The 16,062-nt window shown below is 42.5% G+C and overlaps 1 protein-coding gene across 17 annotated transcripts in view; it reads right to left on the minus strand.

Moving 5' to 3' along the window:
- The window catches only part of Rbfox2 (RNA binding fox-1 homolog 2), a 249,525-nt gene that overhangs the window by 7,014 nt on the left and 226,449 nt on the right, over positions 1-16,062 (minus strand). For 8 of the 17 annotated variants that reach the window (XM_035440732.1, XM_035440737.1, XM_035440731.1 and 5 more), the window contains 5 exons: positions 14,091-14,144; positions 13,887-13,979; positions 12,452-12,596; positions 8,845-8,884; positions 225-313 (listed from right to left, as the gene is read on the minus strand). In XM_035440732.1, the coding sequence (XP_035296623.1) occupies positions 225-313; positions 8,845-8,884; positions 12,452-12,596; positions 13,887-13,979; positions 14,091-14,144 (421 nt within the window). Of the gene's footprint in view, positions 1-224; positions 314-6,148; positions 6,191-8,844; positions 8,885-11,323; positions 11,387-12,451; positions 12,597-13,886; positions 13,980-14,090; positions 14,145-16,062 lie in introns of those variants that run through there. The other 9 variants (XM_035440734.1, XM_027403893.2, XM_035440733.1 and 6 more) reach the window with 5 other exon arrangements.

Here is a 16,062-nt window from a genome sequence, read left to right on the forward strand (position 1 = left end):
GTACGTCTTTAAAATGGCAAAGAAGGGGTCAGATGAGGAAGAAGGCTGGCTGTGAAGAGATAGAACATGAGAGTACAGGAAGAGGCTAGGCCTGGGTGCTGCCATGGCAGGAGGCCCAGGGACTAAGGGTGGTTCTGGAAATGGAGAAAGAGGGAAGGGAATGGTGCTGCAGATGGCATGGTGCTCAGGACATCGAGAGCCTGCTGCTCTGGCTCTGTACATACCCGTCGCTGTAAGCGGCTGCAGCGGCTGCAGCAGCTGTGGCTGCGGTTGCAGTAGCAGGCTGTGCATATCTGTAGGCTGCATATCCACCCTACAGGAGAGAAGAGAACTGACTTTACAGCTACCTCTCCCCGAGAGAGACACCTCCCACCCCACACAGACCCACACGTGTAGACACAAGGACAGACACAAACACAGACACACATGGGAAGGGATGTTTCAAACTGCACCAGTCTGCATGCTCCTTCTTTAGTAGCAAATCAAGCTTCTGCCAATGTCGGAATTTGCTTTCCAATTTGTGACAGTAAGAAAAATAAAGTACACGAATACTGCTTAGTAATTTAAGAAATTCAGATATGATTTTGAATCTTCAGTATTTTCTGGAACTCTTGATAGGGAAAACATTCATGGTAGAACTCTGAGTCTACATGCATATATGTATATAACAGAGCTTTAAAAAGAGTTGAACTATATTTCTGGAAGAGGATTCAAGCTTCTGAGGCAGAAATCCACAACTAACCAATGGGCCAAGCTCCTGGATACAATCGATGTGAGGGAGGAGTGATAATATATGAACAAAGGAGTCAAGACCATGAAGGGGAAACCCACAGAATCCGTTAATAATTATAACAAGCAGTAACCCATCTGTTATATCAGAGAAGGGAACAGAGACTCCACTGAGAGATTTAGAGTGAGATGTTAACATTTCGAAAGAGAACTGGGACTGGAATGTAAAAAAATAAAAAGAATAATAATAAAATAGCTAAACTATATCACACCCAGGTGTCAAGCACAGATTCTCTGTCCTGGGACTGCCTGGTTACTAGAGAAAGCAGCAGGTCACAGGGAGGTCTGACCCAGAGCTTGGATCCACCTGGCCCAGCAGGTCTGTGGAGATCAAACCAGAGAAGCAAGGGACCAAGCAAACCAAGCATGAGAGCATTGCCTGTGAACTAATACAGCCCACCACCTGAAGAGATTGTGGCTTTAAAAGCCCATGTCTGAACCTAGTTCTCTATAAAAAAACTGCTAACTCTAGCCTATATCCCAGGGAAATCAGATGACAAGTGGCTTAGGAGCGTTTGGCTAGCTCTGATGAAGTCAGACATGCCTCTTAATCATTTAACTGCTTTTTTTTTTTTTTTTTCCCCTTCTAGGACTCAAGGACACTCATGTAACCATGGCTCTTCAGACAAGTGAAACAATTGTTAAGGCCTCATTTTACTTATCCTTCTACAACTCACCTACTTTATCTAATTCAGATATCATTTCATTATTTTTTGTTTTCTTGCAGTGGGGTGGGGGTGTTTTAAGATAGGGTTTCTCTGTGTAGCCCTGGCTGTCCTGGAACTCCCTCTGTATACCATGCCTTGAACTCACAGAGATCCACCTGCCTCAGCCTTCTGAGTGCTGGGATTAAGGGTCACCACCTCCCTGCCATATACACATCTTTTATTGCCATCCTTTGGCTATCAAAAATGGCTTAGTTGTGAATAATAAGATGTGTTTGTAGATATCTCATGGCAGCTGAAGTATCCCATTTTTTTCTTCCTTCAAATGTTCATTTTTTTTGCTAACTTTACAAGAGACATCTCACATTTACCCCTCTCCCCCATTGAGTGTGTGCGCTTGCATGCTGTAGACCAGGTTGGACTCCAACTCAGAGATCTGCCTGCCTGCTTCTGACTCCCGACTGCTGATCATGATTAAAGGTGTGTGCCCCCATGGCCAGGTTACTGTGTTTTCTAACAGGGCCCTTGCTTTTCTCTGGCACCCTACCTAGCAGCTCTGGCTGGCTTTCTTGACTCATGATAAATCTCATTGGGGATAGCTATACTTTTGTGAGTATCTCAGCTCCCTCTAATAAAGCACTGATGTATGAGGAGAGCCTGTCTGGCTCTCCAAGCCTACGCTGTAAGGCGTCAATGTCAGCAGTTTTAAGTACACTTTCTAAGTCCTTTGCTGACACTTACCATAAAGGACAGTCTGAGTCACACAGAAAAGGTGAGAACGTGTCAAGAAGCACCCTTGTGACTTTGAGTCATGCCTACTGGGAGGGCAGGCTAGACCACTTGGGCAATGCTTCATATCTAGCTCCACAGGGCTTGCTCCATTCCTTCCTTGCCTTAGTTCTTAAGCCTCCAAATAAGACATGGGATGGTGAAAGCAGTGGTTAGAGTAGAAAAAGTTCTTTGTTATAGTGCAATTTTTATCTGGGCCATAAAGGGTCAGCTGTTCAATCTGTTTAGATCAGAAGCTGAATCCTTAGTGAGAATTCTTTGTAACAAAGGTAATGCAGTACTATGTGCTTTGTCTCTTTAGCATTCCTTCAAACACCAAATAATCTTTACAAATTTAGAAAGCTAAGATAGTGAAAGCAACTAAAGTTTGATCAATGTATATCTAGGTACAGAATTTATAGATTGGAACAGGGGTGTAGGTTCTCACTGAAAGTACAGATTCGGGCCTGATCCCTAGGAGCTCTAGTTGTGGCTGCTAACTGGGAGTAAGGGCTCCTAAGCTAGGCAACTGACCATGGTTCCCTCAGTGGCTGAGGTCCTTCCCATTGGGAAGAAAGTGGGCCTTCTCCATCTGCAGTATTTGCTTCCAAGACTTTAGGGTTTGGCTGATGAAGCTCTCTGTGGTTCAAGTGCAGAATGGGATGAAGAATTTTATTGACCCTGCTGGGCTTGAGAGAATACTGGCAATAAGAAAACTACACTGATGCTTTTGAAAAGCTGATGACCTTTCAGCAGGTATAGAGAAGTCATTTAAGGGAGTGCTGCATGTGGGCTGGATAGGTAATACTTTACTAAAGCAACCCAGGAGTTCACCACTGCCTAAGGAAAAGTGCACTGTGTATAAGGAAGCTACTCCTTTCAGATCTTACTATATCTTACTCTGAAGCCTTTCTACTGTTGCTGAAACTAGGTATTCTACAGAACATTACACAAAACTCAGGACAAAATCTACAAATTACTTAATTGTATTCTAGGTTTCAGATTGTACAAAGGGCTAAGAATTTTTTCCCCAAGATTTTACTTTAACCAGAAAATTTGAAGGTTTTTATAGAACATGAGAGCAAAGTGCAGTTTGAACCACCAAGGTTTTCATTACTGTTTCTTAAAATTTTCAAAAAGAACAAGGTGGGAGGAAGGAGAAGAGGGCTCAGGCGTGGGGGGGGGGTGGCGCCACATTAATATTAATCACATTAAAACTGAGCATGCCGACATCCGGAGCTAAAACAACAGCAAAACCACCACGTCCAGACTGGCACTGGCTAACTCTATCTATCCCAGCATTCTCTTGGGACAGCGGTTTGCCCTAGGCTCTACCACAAGCTCGGTGAAGTACACAGCCTCAATTACTAGAGCGTGCAGCCACAACGACCTGGTATTACGGAAACAGTCAGTCACCACTTGAGTTAACATTCCATACCCTAACAACTGGCCCCTCCCCAGCCCAAAGGAGGAGTAAATCTTGCCCACCCGAACCCTGGCCCATACCACATGTTAATAATTATAACAAGCAGTAACCCATCTGTTATATCAGAGAAGGGAACAGAGACTCCACTGAGAGATTTAGAGTGAGATGTTAACATTTCTTCAGCTGACTGCACAAACAAACAAACAAAAAAAGAGGAGAAATAATTCATTTGGAGATATGAAGTCATGAATAGCTGATGTGTATTGCTTTTAACCATGCACTGATGCAAAACTGAAGCAACCATTAATAAAAATTAAAAAGGACATATGTATTTACACACAATCAGACCTGTTTGATCTGAAGCAGTTTGCAGATTCTATCTGTGTGTGATTTGAAATAAAACAAAAAATGGGGATTAGCATGGCCACAGCACACCATAGTGTAGGAGGGCACACACAGACGGCTTCTGGAACTCTAAGAACTGCCTAAGTTTGGCATGGCTAAGCCTAGTTCAAATACATAATGCCCCTTGAAAAATAGTTAACTTGCTTTGTAACCTTTCTAGATAATGCCTAGCATTCCCAATTTGGTGGCCCAATCCTACACTGCTCTGCTACTCAACTTGCCTGGCTCTGGCACTAGAACTCGCCCCCACCCACAGAGCTCACCCAACTGTTCCTCTCTGCATATTCTTATCAGTGTTCTTCCAAGGTTTCTCCTGTATTTGAGAATGTTGTTTTCTCAATTATTTGTCATATCTTTGCTTCCATTTTCAGCTTCTCAAAGCTGAATGCTACTGCTTTAAGCCCCTTTGCTAATGACTTTCCCGTGTTAAAGGAAAGCCTGTTTCCCACAGCCCAGTATCACCTCTTGGATGTTTGGTGCTCTTCTTCCCTGAGTTAGTTTTATCATGGAAGTCACTCTGCACCACTAGTACTCTTGAGCGTCATTTCTACAGCTATGTTGGCAAGAAAACAGATCCCATTGTTCCCCTGCACATGACCCTGGTCTGCACATCTACAGGTTTTTGTCTCGTCTTGATTTTAACCTTGCCTTTAATTTTATTGTATTTTTGCTTTAGGTTTACATTAAAACAGGACTTTGGTGAGCATGTGATGTCAAGACACCTTCTCTCTACCTGAAAGACAATGACATGTGACACCGAGGAGGAAAAGTGTGTAGTTCAAGACCAGCAGACAAATGAAAGCTTGTTATCCCCATGTAGTGCGCAGATAGAGCAAGGTCAATGTGTGCACGGGTGTGCGCGTGTATGGGGGACTGGCAGGCATGATGGTTAATGTCGCCACTAAGGAGTACATCTATTCCATTTAGCAAGGGTCTAATGTTTGGCCTCTAACCGTTGGTTTGGGCCCTAGGTGATTCTAGAGCCCTCTTTCCCCACTCCAGTCGAGAGCCACAGCCTAGGAAACAGCAAGTTCTCATGCAGACATTGCACAGACTTGAATACAAAATTCATAATTTTTCCTCTGAATAGACAGATCGATCTACTCTGAAAAGTGTCATTTAAAGTTCTATCTCATGATTATTTAAATTTGGGGCTAAGGGGAGATTATCATGATTAACTTGATTAACTTTGACTTACATGATAGATGAGAGATGATTTTATTTCATTTTATTTTCCTTCAAGACAGGGTTTCTCTGTGACTTTGGAGCCTGTCCTGGAACTCGCTCTGGAGACCAGGCTGGCTTCGAATTCACAGAGATCCTCCTGCCTCTGCCTTCTGAGTGCTGGGATTAAAAGCATGCACCACTACGCCCAGTGAGAGATGATCTTAAATGAATTAAATCTTTACATACTTTATTATTCCACATCTCTCCAATTTATTTCTTTTCTAAAACATCACTGGGTTACATGAACTAACTGGGTTAAGTTATGGGTATCTTCCTTGCTATCTGCAAACTCTCTGACAGGCATGCTATTATCCACTCACTCACTGATCGGATCTGCTGGCAAGAGAGAGGGCTCAGGAGCCACAGTCCCAGATGTCCAGACCTGCAGCAGCTCCATGCTTCTGCAGCAGCACAGTCCATCTCTGACTAGGATTTCACCCTGCAGCTCAATGTGGGACTCGAGGAAGCCTTGTGTGGGCAGACTTCTGCCTCCTCCCTTTTGACATTTTTTTCACAGTTAGTGCCCTCAGCTGGTAAGATCTCCAATCCAAAAGACTAGTTTAAATAGCACGGGCAAATGTGACTGACAGGCTGAGAGGCTGCAGTGAGGGGACAGTGCATGTGAGGGTCTGTGCGGATGTGTGCTAGGGGACTGGATGGCTCATTCTGAAGGAAGTGCCATGAGGTGTAGATGTGATGTGTGCACTGCTGAGGTAGCAGGGCTTAGATCACACGCTCACAAGTCTTGATTGTCCAAAAAAGCCTCTGTTCCCATCTCTAACGTGGAGCTGGAATGGTTAGTATAATTCAATTTTTTCACTGCAATCCACAATCTGATTGATTGGCAGGTCACACTGGCACTCCTACCTGAGGTATTTTAGCGCTAATGATTGGTTCCTGTAAGACTATTCTATAACAGAACACAGGAAGAGCAGTTCAAAAACACAGCTGTGGAAGGAAAACAATCATACAAAGAGCCCACCATGGGCCACCAGCCTTTTCTTTCCTTTGGATGCAAGCATGCTTTTCATAGGTGGGAATCAGGAGCAGTTGTTAGCCCACTTTGAAGGATAAATTAGGGTGAATTGTGGCTTTTTCTGCTGTGAGAAAAGGGAATAGCAGGGATGGGGAGTGGGCTCATACCTATCCCAGAAGAGCAGGTCTCTTTACAAATTACAGGACATGGTGGCTAGACACACGTGTACCACCAGGAAGCAGAAGGGCTATCAAGGAACCGCTTCAAGAGCAGACTAGGGAAGAGGACTTAAGAAGTAAAGCCAGCACCAAGGCTCCATGGCTCCTCCCCTGAGTGTCTTCTGCTCATGCTCTCTCTGACTGGTCCAGAGTGCCTTTTATACACTAAGTCCTACACTCATCCTATTCTAGCACATTCTTCTGAGGATGCTAGATGCAGTGAGAGATTTCCACAGTTAGGAAAATGTACAGAGAAGAGCAGAATAAACTCAAAGCAAAACAGTCATTTTTCATTTGTGATGTTAACACTCCTTAGCTCCCTCACCCTGGACTATCCAGTTCTGTAGTCTTGGTTTTCACCACAGTGCTCAGATACGGTCACAGCACTAGAGACCAACTTTTATCCCTCCTACTCAGATGGGAGACAGAAAAAGGCAGCAAACAGGGCCCAGTGCTTCAGCAAGGGCCACTGGGAAGGGTACTGTGGCTAAGCCACTGGATTTTTTGTTTAACTTCTGCAGCTTATTCATTTAGATTAGAAAATAAAAATAAAACCAAAAACAAACAAACCAAAAAAGAAACTCATAAGATTCTTTTGATGGGCACTGAAAAATCATCTCTCATTAAGATGTTACAATGTAAAAATAGGCAAAACCAGAATAGAAGTTGGATATATTTCAAAAAATCCGGGTGGCGGTGGTGCATGCCTTTAATTCCAACACTTTCGATGCAGAGGCAGGCGGATCTCTGTGAGTTCAAGGTCATCCTGGTCCTCAGAGTGAGTTCCCAAATAGTCAGGGTTATACGGAGAAACCCTGTCTTGAAAAACCAAACCAAACCAAACCCCCCAAAACTCCAACCAACCAAACCAAAAATCAAAAACACAACAAATCAACCCACCCAAAACAAGCAACAAAACCCTCAGTTGAGGAAATAATTCAAATGGAAAAGCTACTCTACCAGAGCAGATTTCAAAAAAGTAAATAATAGGAAGCTGAGTTTTGTAAGAATATGGAGGATGCACATGCTAACCTCATATGTAAATATGCACATTCAGAAATGTGTAATCTGCCCAGTCCTCAACCGTGAGCACAGGGGGAAAGTTACTTCTTGAAAATTTCCTGAGCAAGCATTAGATTTTAATAAAAGTATAAAGAGATAATGAAATAGTTCATGCTTGGCTGTGTGAACTGTTTATGAAATTCTGGTAATCACATCTGAGAGACGGACCATGACTCATGTCTAAGGTTTCTTTACTAGGTAGACACTCTGAAGACCTACTCTAAACAGCACATGTGTAGACTCAGCATGCTGTACTGACTGAGTGCTTTCTCAATGGCCTGACCTCAGACTGCTGAGGAAGCAGGCACCAACAGCCTCAAAGACTAGAGAGCACAGAAAGCACCCCTAGGCCCACTGTCCTACCCCGACAGAGTAACTTCCTACTGCTGAGTCTTGCTTACAGACTGTCTTAATGATTTGGGTAAGTGGATTATGTTCACATTCAGAAAAAGACCAACAGTCTTCAAAACTCAAAAGCTTTTCCTGTGTCAGCTAGATCACTTTGTCCATCTTTGAAGTAGTATGTGACCAACAAATCATGAAACTTCATTTCCAGCTAGAGGGATGATGGATTAAATGTTGTAACTGGTGGAATTAGCAAATCTTCACAATAACTGAATGGCTGTAAGAGTCTAGGCTATTAATTATGCCCCTCAGTTTCCCTGGCTAACTCCTAAGAAACAGACCCAATAGCTGTGGACTTCAGGCAGAAGGGTTTTAAACTGAACATACTACACAATCCTCCGAATAGCAGTTCCTTGATGGTACTTGCACAAGTTTGTGTTCTTCAAATCATGTAAAATCAGAGAACACACAGTTAAGAAAGTTTACTGCCATCTACGTAAACCCAAGTCCTGTGTGTGAGGGTGTGAGATGAAAAGAAAAGCACAAAAGGGAAAGAGGCGGTGTCAGGCTAAACTAGTCCTGCTGCTCATGTATGCAGATGAGGAGACAACAATACGACTTTAAACCTGCTGATCATCTCACAAAGAGATGCCGACAACATCCGTGGGCATAGGGAAGGGGAAGAATATGTCCAGTAGACTGACCCCAGCAACCGTCATGAGACCCAAAGGCTTAGTTTTTGCACCCAGGGGCAAGCGCAGTGGCAGAGAAGCATGCTTGCATTCTTAAAATATATAATATATATAACCACAAGGAAAAAGGAAAACAAAAATTAAATTATAGTTTTTTAAAAAAGGAAAACGAAACAAAACAAAAATAAAAACAAAACAAACTAAAGAAACAGAAAAAAAAGGCTGGCTTGTCAGGGGATGGGGTCAAAAAGGCCCCAGTGTGTGTACTTACATAGAGGTCAGCACCGTAAAATCCGTCCTGGTAAACCACACTGCAGAAATCCACACAAAAACAAAAACAAAAAACAAAAGAACAGAAACACATTCCGGTTATTGAGGACGGCAGCATGCACATGCGCTACACAGGCAGGTGATGTATGAATGTGACCTGGACATGGGGCCGCAGCAAGCTGGTGACAAAGATGTGCCAAATGCACAGGTGCGTTCCACGGCTCCAGGACATGCAGGGAGAGGTAAGGGTCTGCAAAACTGGACTGAGCACCTGGACACTGGTAACGCAGATTAATGGGATAGACAGTGCTTCTGGCAGGGCCTTGTGTAGCTGTCTAAGATCTGTTGCACAGATTCATTATAGAATATGGACTACTTTTAAATGGAAGTGTGTCCTAGGAGAATACTGTTCTTAAAATCATACAAAGGGTAGGAACGCTGAGGGGCTTAACTTCATGAAGAAAGTGAACAAAATCAATTCTATTAGGCCAGAACCCATGTGAGAAGTGTGTTTCAAATGATGCTTACTAGTGTATTTAATTTTGGAAGTAAAGTGTAGATTTTCTTGCTATCCATACATCACCTGCTTTTCACCCTGCACATTAGACATGCGATAAGATTTGGCTGATCACACAAGCATGCAAAGTATTATTATTCAGCATTTTTGAGAACCAATGCAACACCTTGGAAAAACAAGTCAATCAATTCTGACCAAAGTAAACAGAGAAATGTAATTAAAAAAAAAACCAAAAGAACAAAACAACCAAAAATACCCACAATGCATTGCTTTCACAAGCAGAGGTAATGAGCTCAAGGTTAAGGTGATTGGTCCAAGAATTGAAAGGTGCAGTGGGATCCCAGATAGTAACAATATAATCCAGAGTGGGAAGGAGCAACTGGAAGATTTTAAGGGTTCTTTCCTAACTAATAGAGTATTTGAAGAACTCTGAAAACACTTGGTGATTGAAGCTCTGGGAATGACTAGGCCTGTCCTACTTGATTTAAAGCAGGGGAGATGGGGGAGCTGCAGCAGGGCTCACTCTCCTGCTTGGTAATGGGCTCTGACAAGCAGGCAATGTTAGTTTTTGTTAAAATATAAACCTGGAGCAGCACTATACTGTTATTCTTAAGATGTAGACTTTTCTCTAGCCTTATGAAGTGCTTTTGTATATACAGATTTTCCCCAAAACAACTATTTTGGGAGCAGAAGACGTAAACAGTGGTAGAGAGAAAAGACAAACTTTCTTCACATCTGTCAGGTCAAGACTCGGCTATTTATTTTCAAAAATCTGTTTTTGTTTATTCAGCTAAATAAAATGGATAATTATCTTGTTCAGTTCTAATGAATGAGCTAACAGGTAGGGTCACTAAGTTTTGTAACTACAAGTTGCAAGGTCATACCTTGCAATGCACTGAATACTAGGCCTCTGTTTTGTGTGCAGGAAAAGCAGACACACTTCCAGTGTCTGTAAGCAAGTGTTACCTGCTTTAGTCTCCACTTGCAGCTAAAGTCTGACATCAGGTTGAATCTGACTCTCCACTGCATTTTCGTAGAAGACTTGTGTAGGAGAAGGTCAATGAATGGAGAGCATGGAGGCCAAGTGGTGAATTAATCTTCATCAATGTCAATAAGGGGATACAGGCAAAGACTACAACACATCCCTTCTATCAAGAGTGTTGCCATTAAAAACAAGGATACATTTTGTTCTAATCATTTATTGTAACTATTCACTTGAATTCTAGAAGAATTCTGATAATCCCTGTACCCAATGCCATTAGAGGCTAGAGCACAGTGACTCACAAGGCTGAAAGAGATCCTAAGCCATTCCCCATGAAATACTGGACTTATTCCTTGCCATCTTCCATGTAAACAGATGGTATAGTTAAAAAAAAGGAAATACAAGGGAAATTAGTATTTAATGCAATGCACAGAAACTGACATGATCAGACATGAAAGATAAGTTCGTTTAAGCAAATATATAACTGACACAGACTTAGTAGAGAATTGTTCTTAAGTTTGGCCAATATATAGTGGACCTACACTGAACAGGAATGAACTCAGCCACTTTATAAAGTGGCCCAGGAAGTTACTAAATAGGCAGTTCCATCTTTCTCTGTGCATTCTCTCCCTGCACATGTGACAGTAAATGCTTTCTGGGTTGAAATGGGAGATACATCATGAGCAGTTTTCCTAGCGTGCTGAACTTGTAAAGGACTCACTTTCATGTTTCACTCAAACATTTCTTGATGAAACAAAGCTATATATTTCATTAATTTTTTTAAAAAAGAGATGTCAGAGGTTGAAGGTCAAAGGTCAAGTTGAGACAAAAAAGGATAAAATTAAAAGCAAGTCATGGCAGAAGATGGAGATGATGGAATGCATGGGATTTAATTGTCTATAAATTGCAAATGAAAGTTATTCTCTGAAGCAGTTCCCTTGCAGTGTCTTGGAGTCTGCCCACTTCAGCATGCATACTTGCCTTGTCTAATAAACATGCTTTAACTCTGTGGCATGGAGGACTCCTAATGGTATGTCCATTGGTCTATGAATGAATGAATGTTAAATTAGTACACCTCCTGGTGAAGCCAATTTTGCTATCAGAAAGGGACATGCTACCTTCCTCTACATTTTAACTAAAAATCAGCTAATTGGTTTTTCTGCAGCTATTTATGTTTCTCCAGAGTATAGGAAAAAAACAAAAAACAACAACAACAAAAAATAAAACCACCTGTCAGAGGCAGAGAAAAGATGAAGAAGAGAAATGTCAAATCTTTTAAGAGAGAAAGTCCTTGATACAACTCAACTAGAAGTTCACTGTATATAAAAATATACGTTAGGCTGACACAGATAAACAACTAAAAGCCAATCTACCATCTTCCCTCCTTCTCCCCATTCAAAAACAAAGGATTTATTTGTTGCTATGGAATCTTTCCACTGCATGAGACACCCTCTGCTCCAAACTGAAGGAAAGGGCTGTTCAGCCACATCAGCTGCTACCATCTCAGAAGCCAGCTGCAGATGGTTCCCCTACTTCTCTCTCTCTCCCTCGATTCAATTGGACTTGGTTTGTCTTTGAATTCACCACTTTCAATCTGTTTCCTACAAAGAAAGCAAATCCATTGTGGGTAACTAGCTTTGCTGCTCACTACCCAGGGCAGTGAAACCATGGGCTGGGCGCATGTGCTGGCCTCTGCCCCGACACAGGGTGGTGAGACGGGGTAAGCACAGCAGACACGGTCTGGCACTAAATCTCCAGCTCCTTTCTCAGTTCTCTGCAGTAGTGTTAATCCACACTCGTGCGCTGCTGAGTGAACTCCATGCCAACACACTGCTAGCAAACACAAGACAGCTCTGGCTACTGTCTTAAGCCGTCACCATGAAGGCTTAAGGTGGCCAAAATGAGGGTTTGTATAATGAATTGGCCCTTGGTCACATTTCTGCATTTTGGTTCTTGCCTTCCATCCTTTAATTTTAAAATATTTACACAGCATCTAAATGCTGCCCATCAACATCCTAAAATCAGAGAGGTTCAGAGCACTCTTCCTTCCCTTCTTTTTGTATCCAACTGTTCATTTTAGAAATGGTGATTCTGGAGTCTAATGCTTACCCTGGATAGGCGGGGATGGCTGTTGGAGGTACCGCTCGAACTGCACCATACACTGTCCGCCCTCTGCCTCTCAGATGGGCTCCTCTGAATGCGGCTGCCGTGGTGGCTGCAGTTGGGTAAGGGAAGCCAGGAACTAAAGGGAGACCCAAAATATGACAGAAATTTCAACTTGCATTCAGGAGCTGGTACAAAACCAGATTGAGAACCAATTATGGAAAAGGTAGAAAGGCAGGCACCAAATCTTTCCTGAAAAGACAGCAAGCATACTTATTAATACATTCCTGACACCGGGGCTTTGGAGGAAGAAGTGGAAGGAGATACAAGATGACCAACCAATGATTCCATGTCTCATTCATCACAAATCTTGAGTTTACTCTGTTCCTTCCAGGTTTTTCTAGTCATAATGTAAGCTGATAAGAAACTCTGGCCAGAAGCAGCTCTGAAAGTTACCTCAATAAGATGTACAACACTTAATTTCTGTCGGTGGTTTAAATCAGATATATAATATAATTTCTTTACTGGGCCAACTATGAATTAATTTCTAAGTGTCATTATGTAATAATTATTCCTCAAAAGGAATGTTCTTTATATATTTTAACATGATGCTCTAAGGCAAGCAATAGTTTTTAGAGAATTCAATTGTCAATTTCATTTTTCTCTGTGTAGCCCTGGCTGTTCTAGAACTTACTCTGTAGACCAGGCTGGCCTCAAATTCAGAGATCCATCTGCCCCTGCTTACCTAATGCTGGGACTAAAGGAGTTTGTGACCATTGACAGGTGTCTCTAAAATATTAACCTTCCCAGCCACCTTGTATCCTTTAATGAAGCAGACATTTTCCAAAGTCCTGTTCAAAGTCTTGCAGAAACAGCCCTCTGCGGAATCCTGTTTAGTTATACCTCTTGCCAGGGAAAAAGGGACTGGGTCAAAGTGACTTTAGAGGCAGTAAGAGTAGAGAGTAGTCACTGACCCTGGAGCTGTGCCAAGTGGCACTCCATGGGAGAGTGGCACCTGTGTGCACTTGGGGGATGGGGTGGGGACGGGATGAGTAGTCTTGTGTAATGCAGTCTATACAATACTCATATCTTTTGATTTCCTCATGATCAAATACAGGGAGGATATTTACGTGTTCACCCTCTACATACTTTCCAGTGATTTCTGTTTTGTGGGAGATTCTAGCGTGGTATCTATTACACTCTCAAGAATGTTTTTTTTTTTTCAGTCGGTGGTAGCTATGCATGCCTTTAATCCCAGCACTACAGTGGCAGAGGCAGGTATATCTCTGTGAGTTCGAGGACAGCCAGAACTATTACACAGAGAATTGCCCCCCCTAGAAAAAAAAAAGGTTATTTTCATCTCCTATTGTACTAGGAGAAGAAAAACAGGCCAACGGTGGTAACAGACAAAGCCCCTGCCAGGTCAGCGTAGGCTACTTACTAATTAGAGGAATGTAAGTGTTGATGCCTCCTCTTCCTGACAGGGGCACAGCCGCCTCATTGCCTAGGGACACATCAGCTTGAAAGCTGGATGCTAGGTGCATTAAAAAAAAAAAAAAAAAAAAGTGAAAAGTTTACAAAGACACAGCCCAATGAAAAGCACAGATGCCATTAAGTAGCAGAAAGGGAAGCAGTACAATACTACCTGCATATAACTCAGGGCCATACACAGCTCCAACTACTGGGCTTAATTTCCAGCCTGAAACAGAAAAGACAGTGACTGTTTTCAGACTGTGTGAAGACAGGAGTGAACTCTGCATATCAAGATGGCTCCAGGGGTCTCCAGGCTGTTTTTCCTCTCTAGGTTAATTAGGAAAGGGAATCGTATCATCTTAAGCAGCATCAATGAAGGGTTGAGGGCTTGGGCAGGTAGGTAGGGGTACATGGAGTAAAGGGTTGGGAAGATACAGGGATTGTCCAAATTAGATTGGTCTGTGGATACTTCTGTGGGGATTGGCTTGGTTATTAACTAATGCAGGAGAGCTAAGCCCACTGTGGGTGGCATCATTCCTTGGTCCTGTGTTATATAGCTAAGCCTGAGCTTATCAGTGACCTAGCAAGCAGTGTTCCTCCACAGTTTCTGCTTGAGAGCTGCCCTGACTTCCCTTAATGATAATACTGTGACCCAAAGTTGTTTTTAGTTTGAGTGTTTTATCACAGCATCAGACTGTAACTAGAACAGAGAAAGAAAATGGAGAGGGAAAGAGAAGAGGAAGAGGAAACAGTGGGGTTTGGCAGACTGTACTCAGAACGGTACCCACATGACCTGCTCAAAGTTTAGAAGGGAAAGAAGTCTGAACACCCATCATTTGGTACCACATGACAATACTTCCTTGTATGCCATCTTAACAGTACTTTCCACTAGATGTCCTCAGACTGAATTCAAATGTGGCCTGGAACTTGATGGCACATTCAGTTATACCACACAAGTTTGGGTAAATGGAAATCCCCTTTCATAATAAAAACTGGGGCTCACTAAGTAGAAAGGGAAAGATAAGCAGTATGTGCATGGTTTCATGGCTTCAGTTTTAATTTATAACAAACATACTACTGAGACTCTGAAGGACAACATACTGCTGTCAAACATTCACTTCAAGATTTAGAAATGTTGAGTTTCCAAATAATACTATGTTGGGAGAAAATTTTATTTTTTTAAATATATTTACAGAAATATGGCAAGTATTTTGTTTGTAAGCAAGGGATAGATGCTATTCCCTCTAGCAGTGAGTAGAACTCTACATAAAACTTAAGTATCTACTAACTGTTCTTCATAAGAAGCAACACACCAGCATTTATTTTCCAGAGGGCTCAGTCTTTGATTTCTCTCCCTAACCATTGTCATTGCTACACTGTGAATATAGGATGGAGAGAAGAAAAGGTCAGTGCTATTGAAATTAAGATTTTCCTTTCTTTTTTACATTTACCCTTTGTGTGTGTACGCACGCTTTGTGTGTGCACAGCACTAAGCATGTGAGGCAGTCAGCGGACAACTCACTCATAGGAGCTGGTTTTCTCCATTCACTGTGTATGCATGTGGGCTGAACTCATTTCATCAGGCTTAGAGGAAAGTGTCTTTACTTACTGGGCCCTAAGTAGTCCAGGCTGTGCTCTGGAACTCACTATCCTCCTTTCTTAGTATTCCTGGTGCCAGGATTACAGGTGTGAGCTACCATTATCTGGCTGAAATAACACTCTCTCAATCCAATTTCTTATTCTGATAAGAACACCCATGAGGTCCAACAAGACGGTTCAGTGAGTAAAAGCATTTGCCACCATGCCTGTTTGATCCCTGGGGCCCGTGTGGTAAAAGGAGAGAACAGATCTGGGGGTATCTGATTTCCATGAACACCCACCTGGCACACAAACATACACATCTCCCAAAGTGAATGCAACACTCATGTGCGCACTCATGCACAAAGTCATTTCCCTAGAGCTAGAGTTACAGTAAGAGCAGCATGGGCTTTGAACCTGAGCTGTTACTCCAGCCCTAAGTTCTGTATTGTTAAGAAAATTTAAGCTTAGGGCTGGAGAGATGGCTCAGAGGTTAAGAGCACTGACTGCTCTTCCAGAGGTCCTCAGTTCAATTCCCAGCAACCACATGATGGCTCACAACCATC

Source organism: Cricetulus griseus, chromosome 2 (assembly GCF_003668045.3).
Source record: "Cricetulus griseus strain 17A/GY chromosome 2, alternate assembly CriGri-PICRH-1.0, whole genome shotgun sequence".
NCBI classification, from domain to species: domain Eukaryota; kingdom Metazoa; phylum Chordata; class Mammalia; order Rodentia; family Cricetidae; genus Cricetulus; species Cricetulus griseus.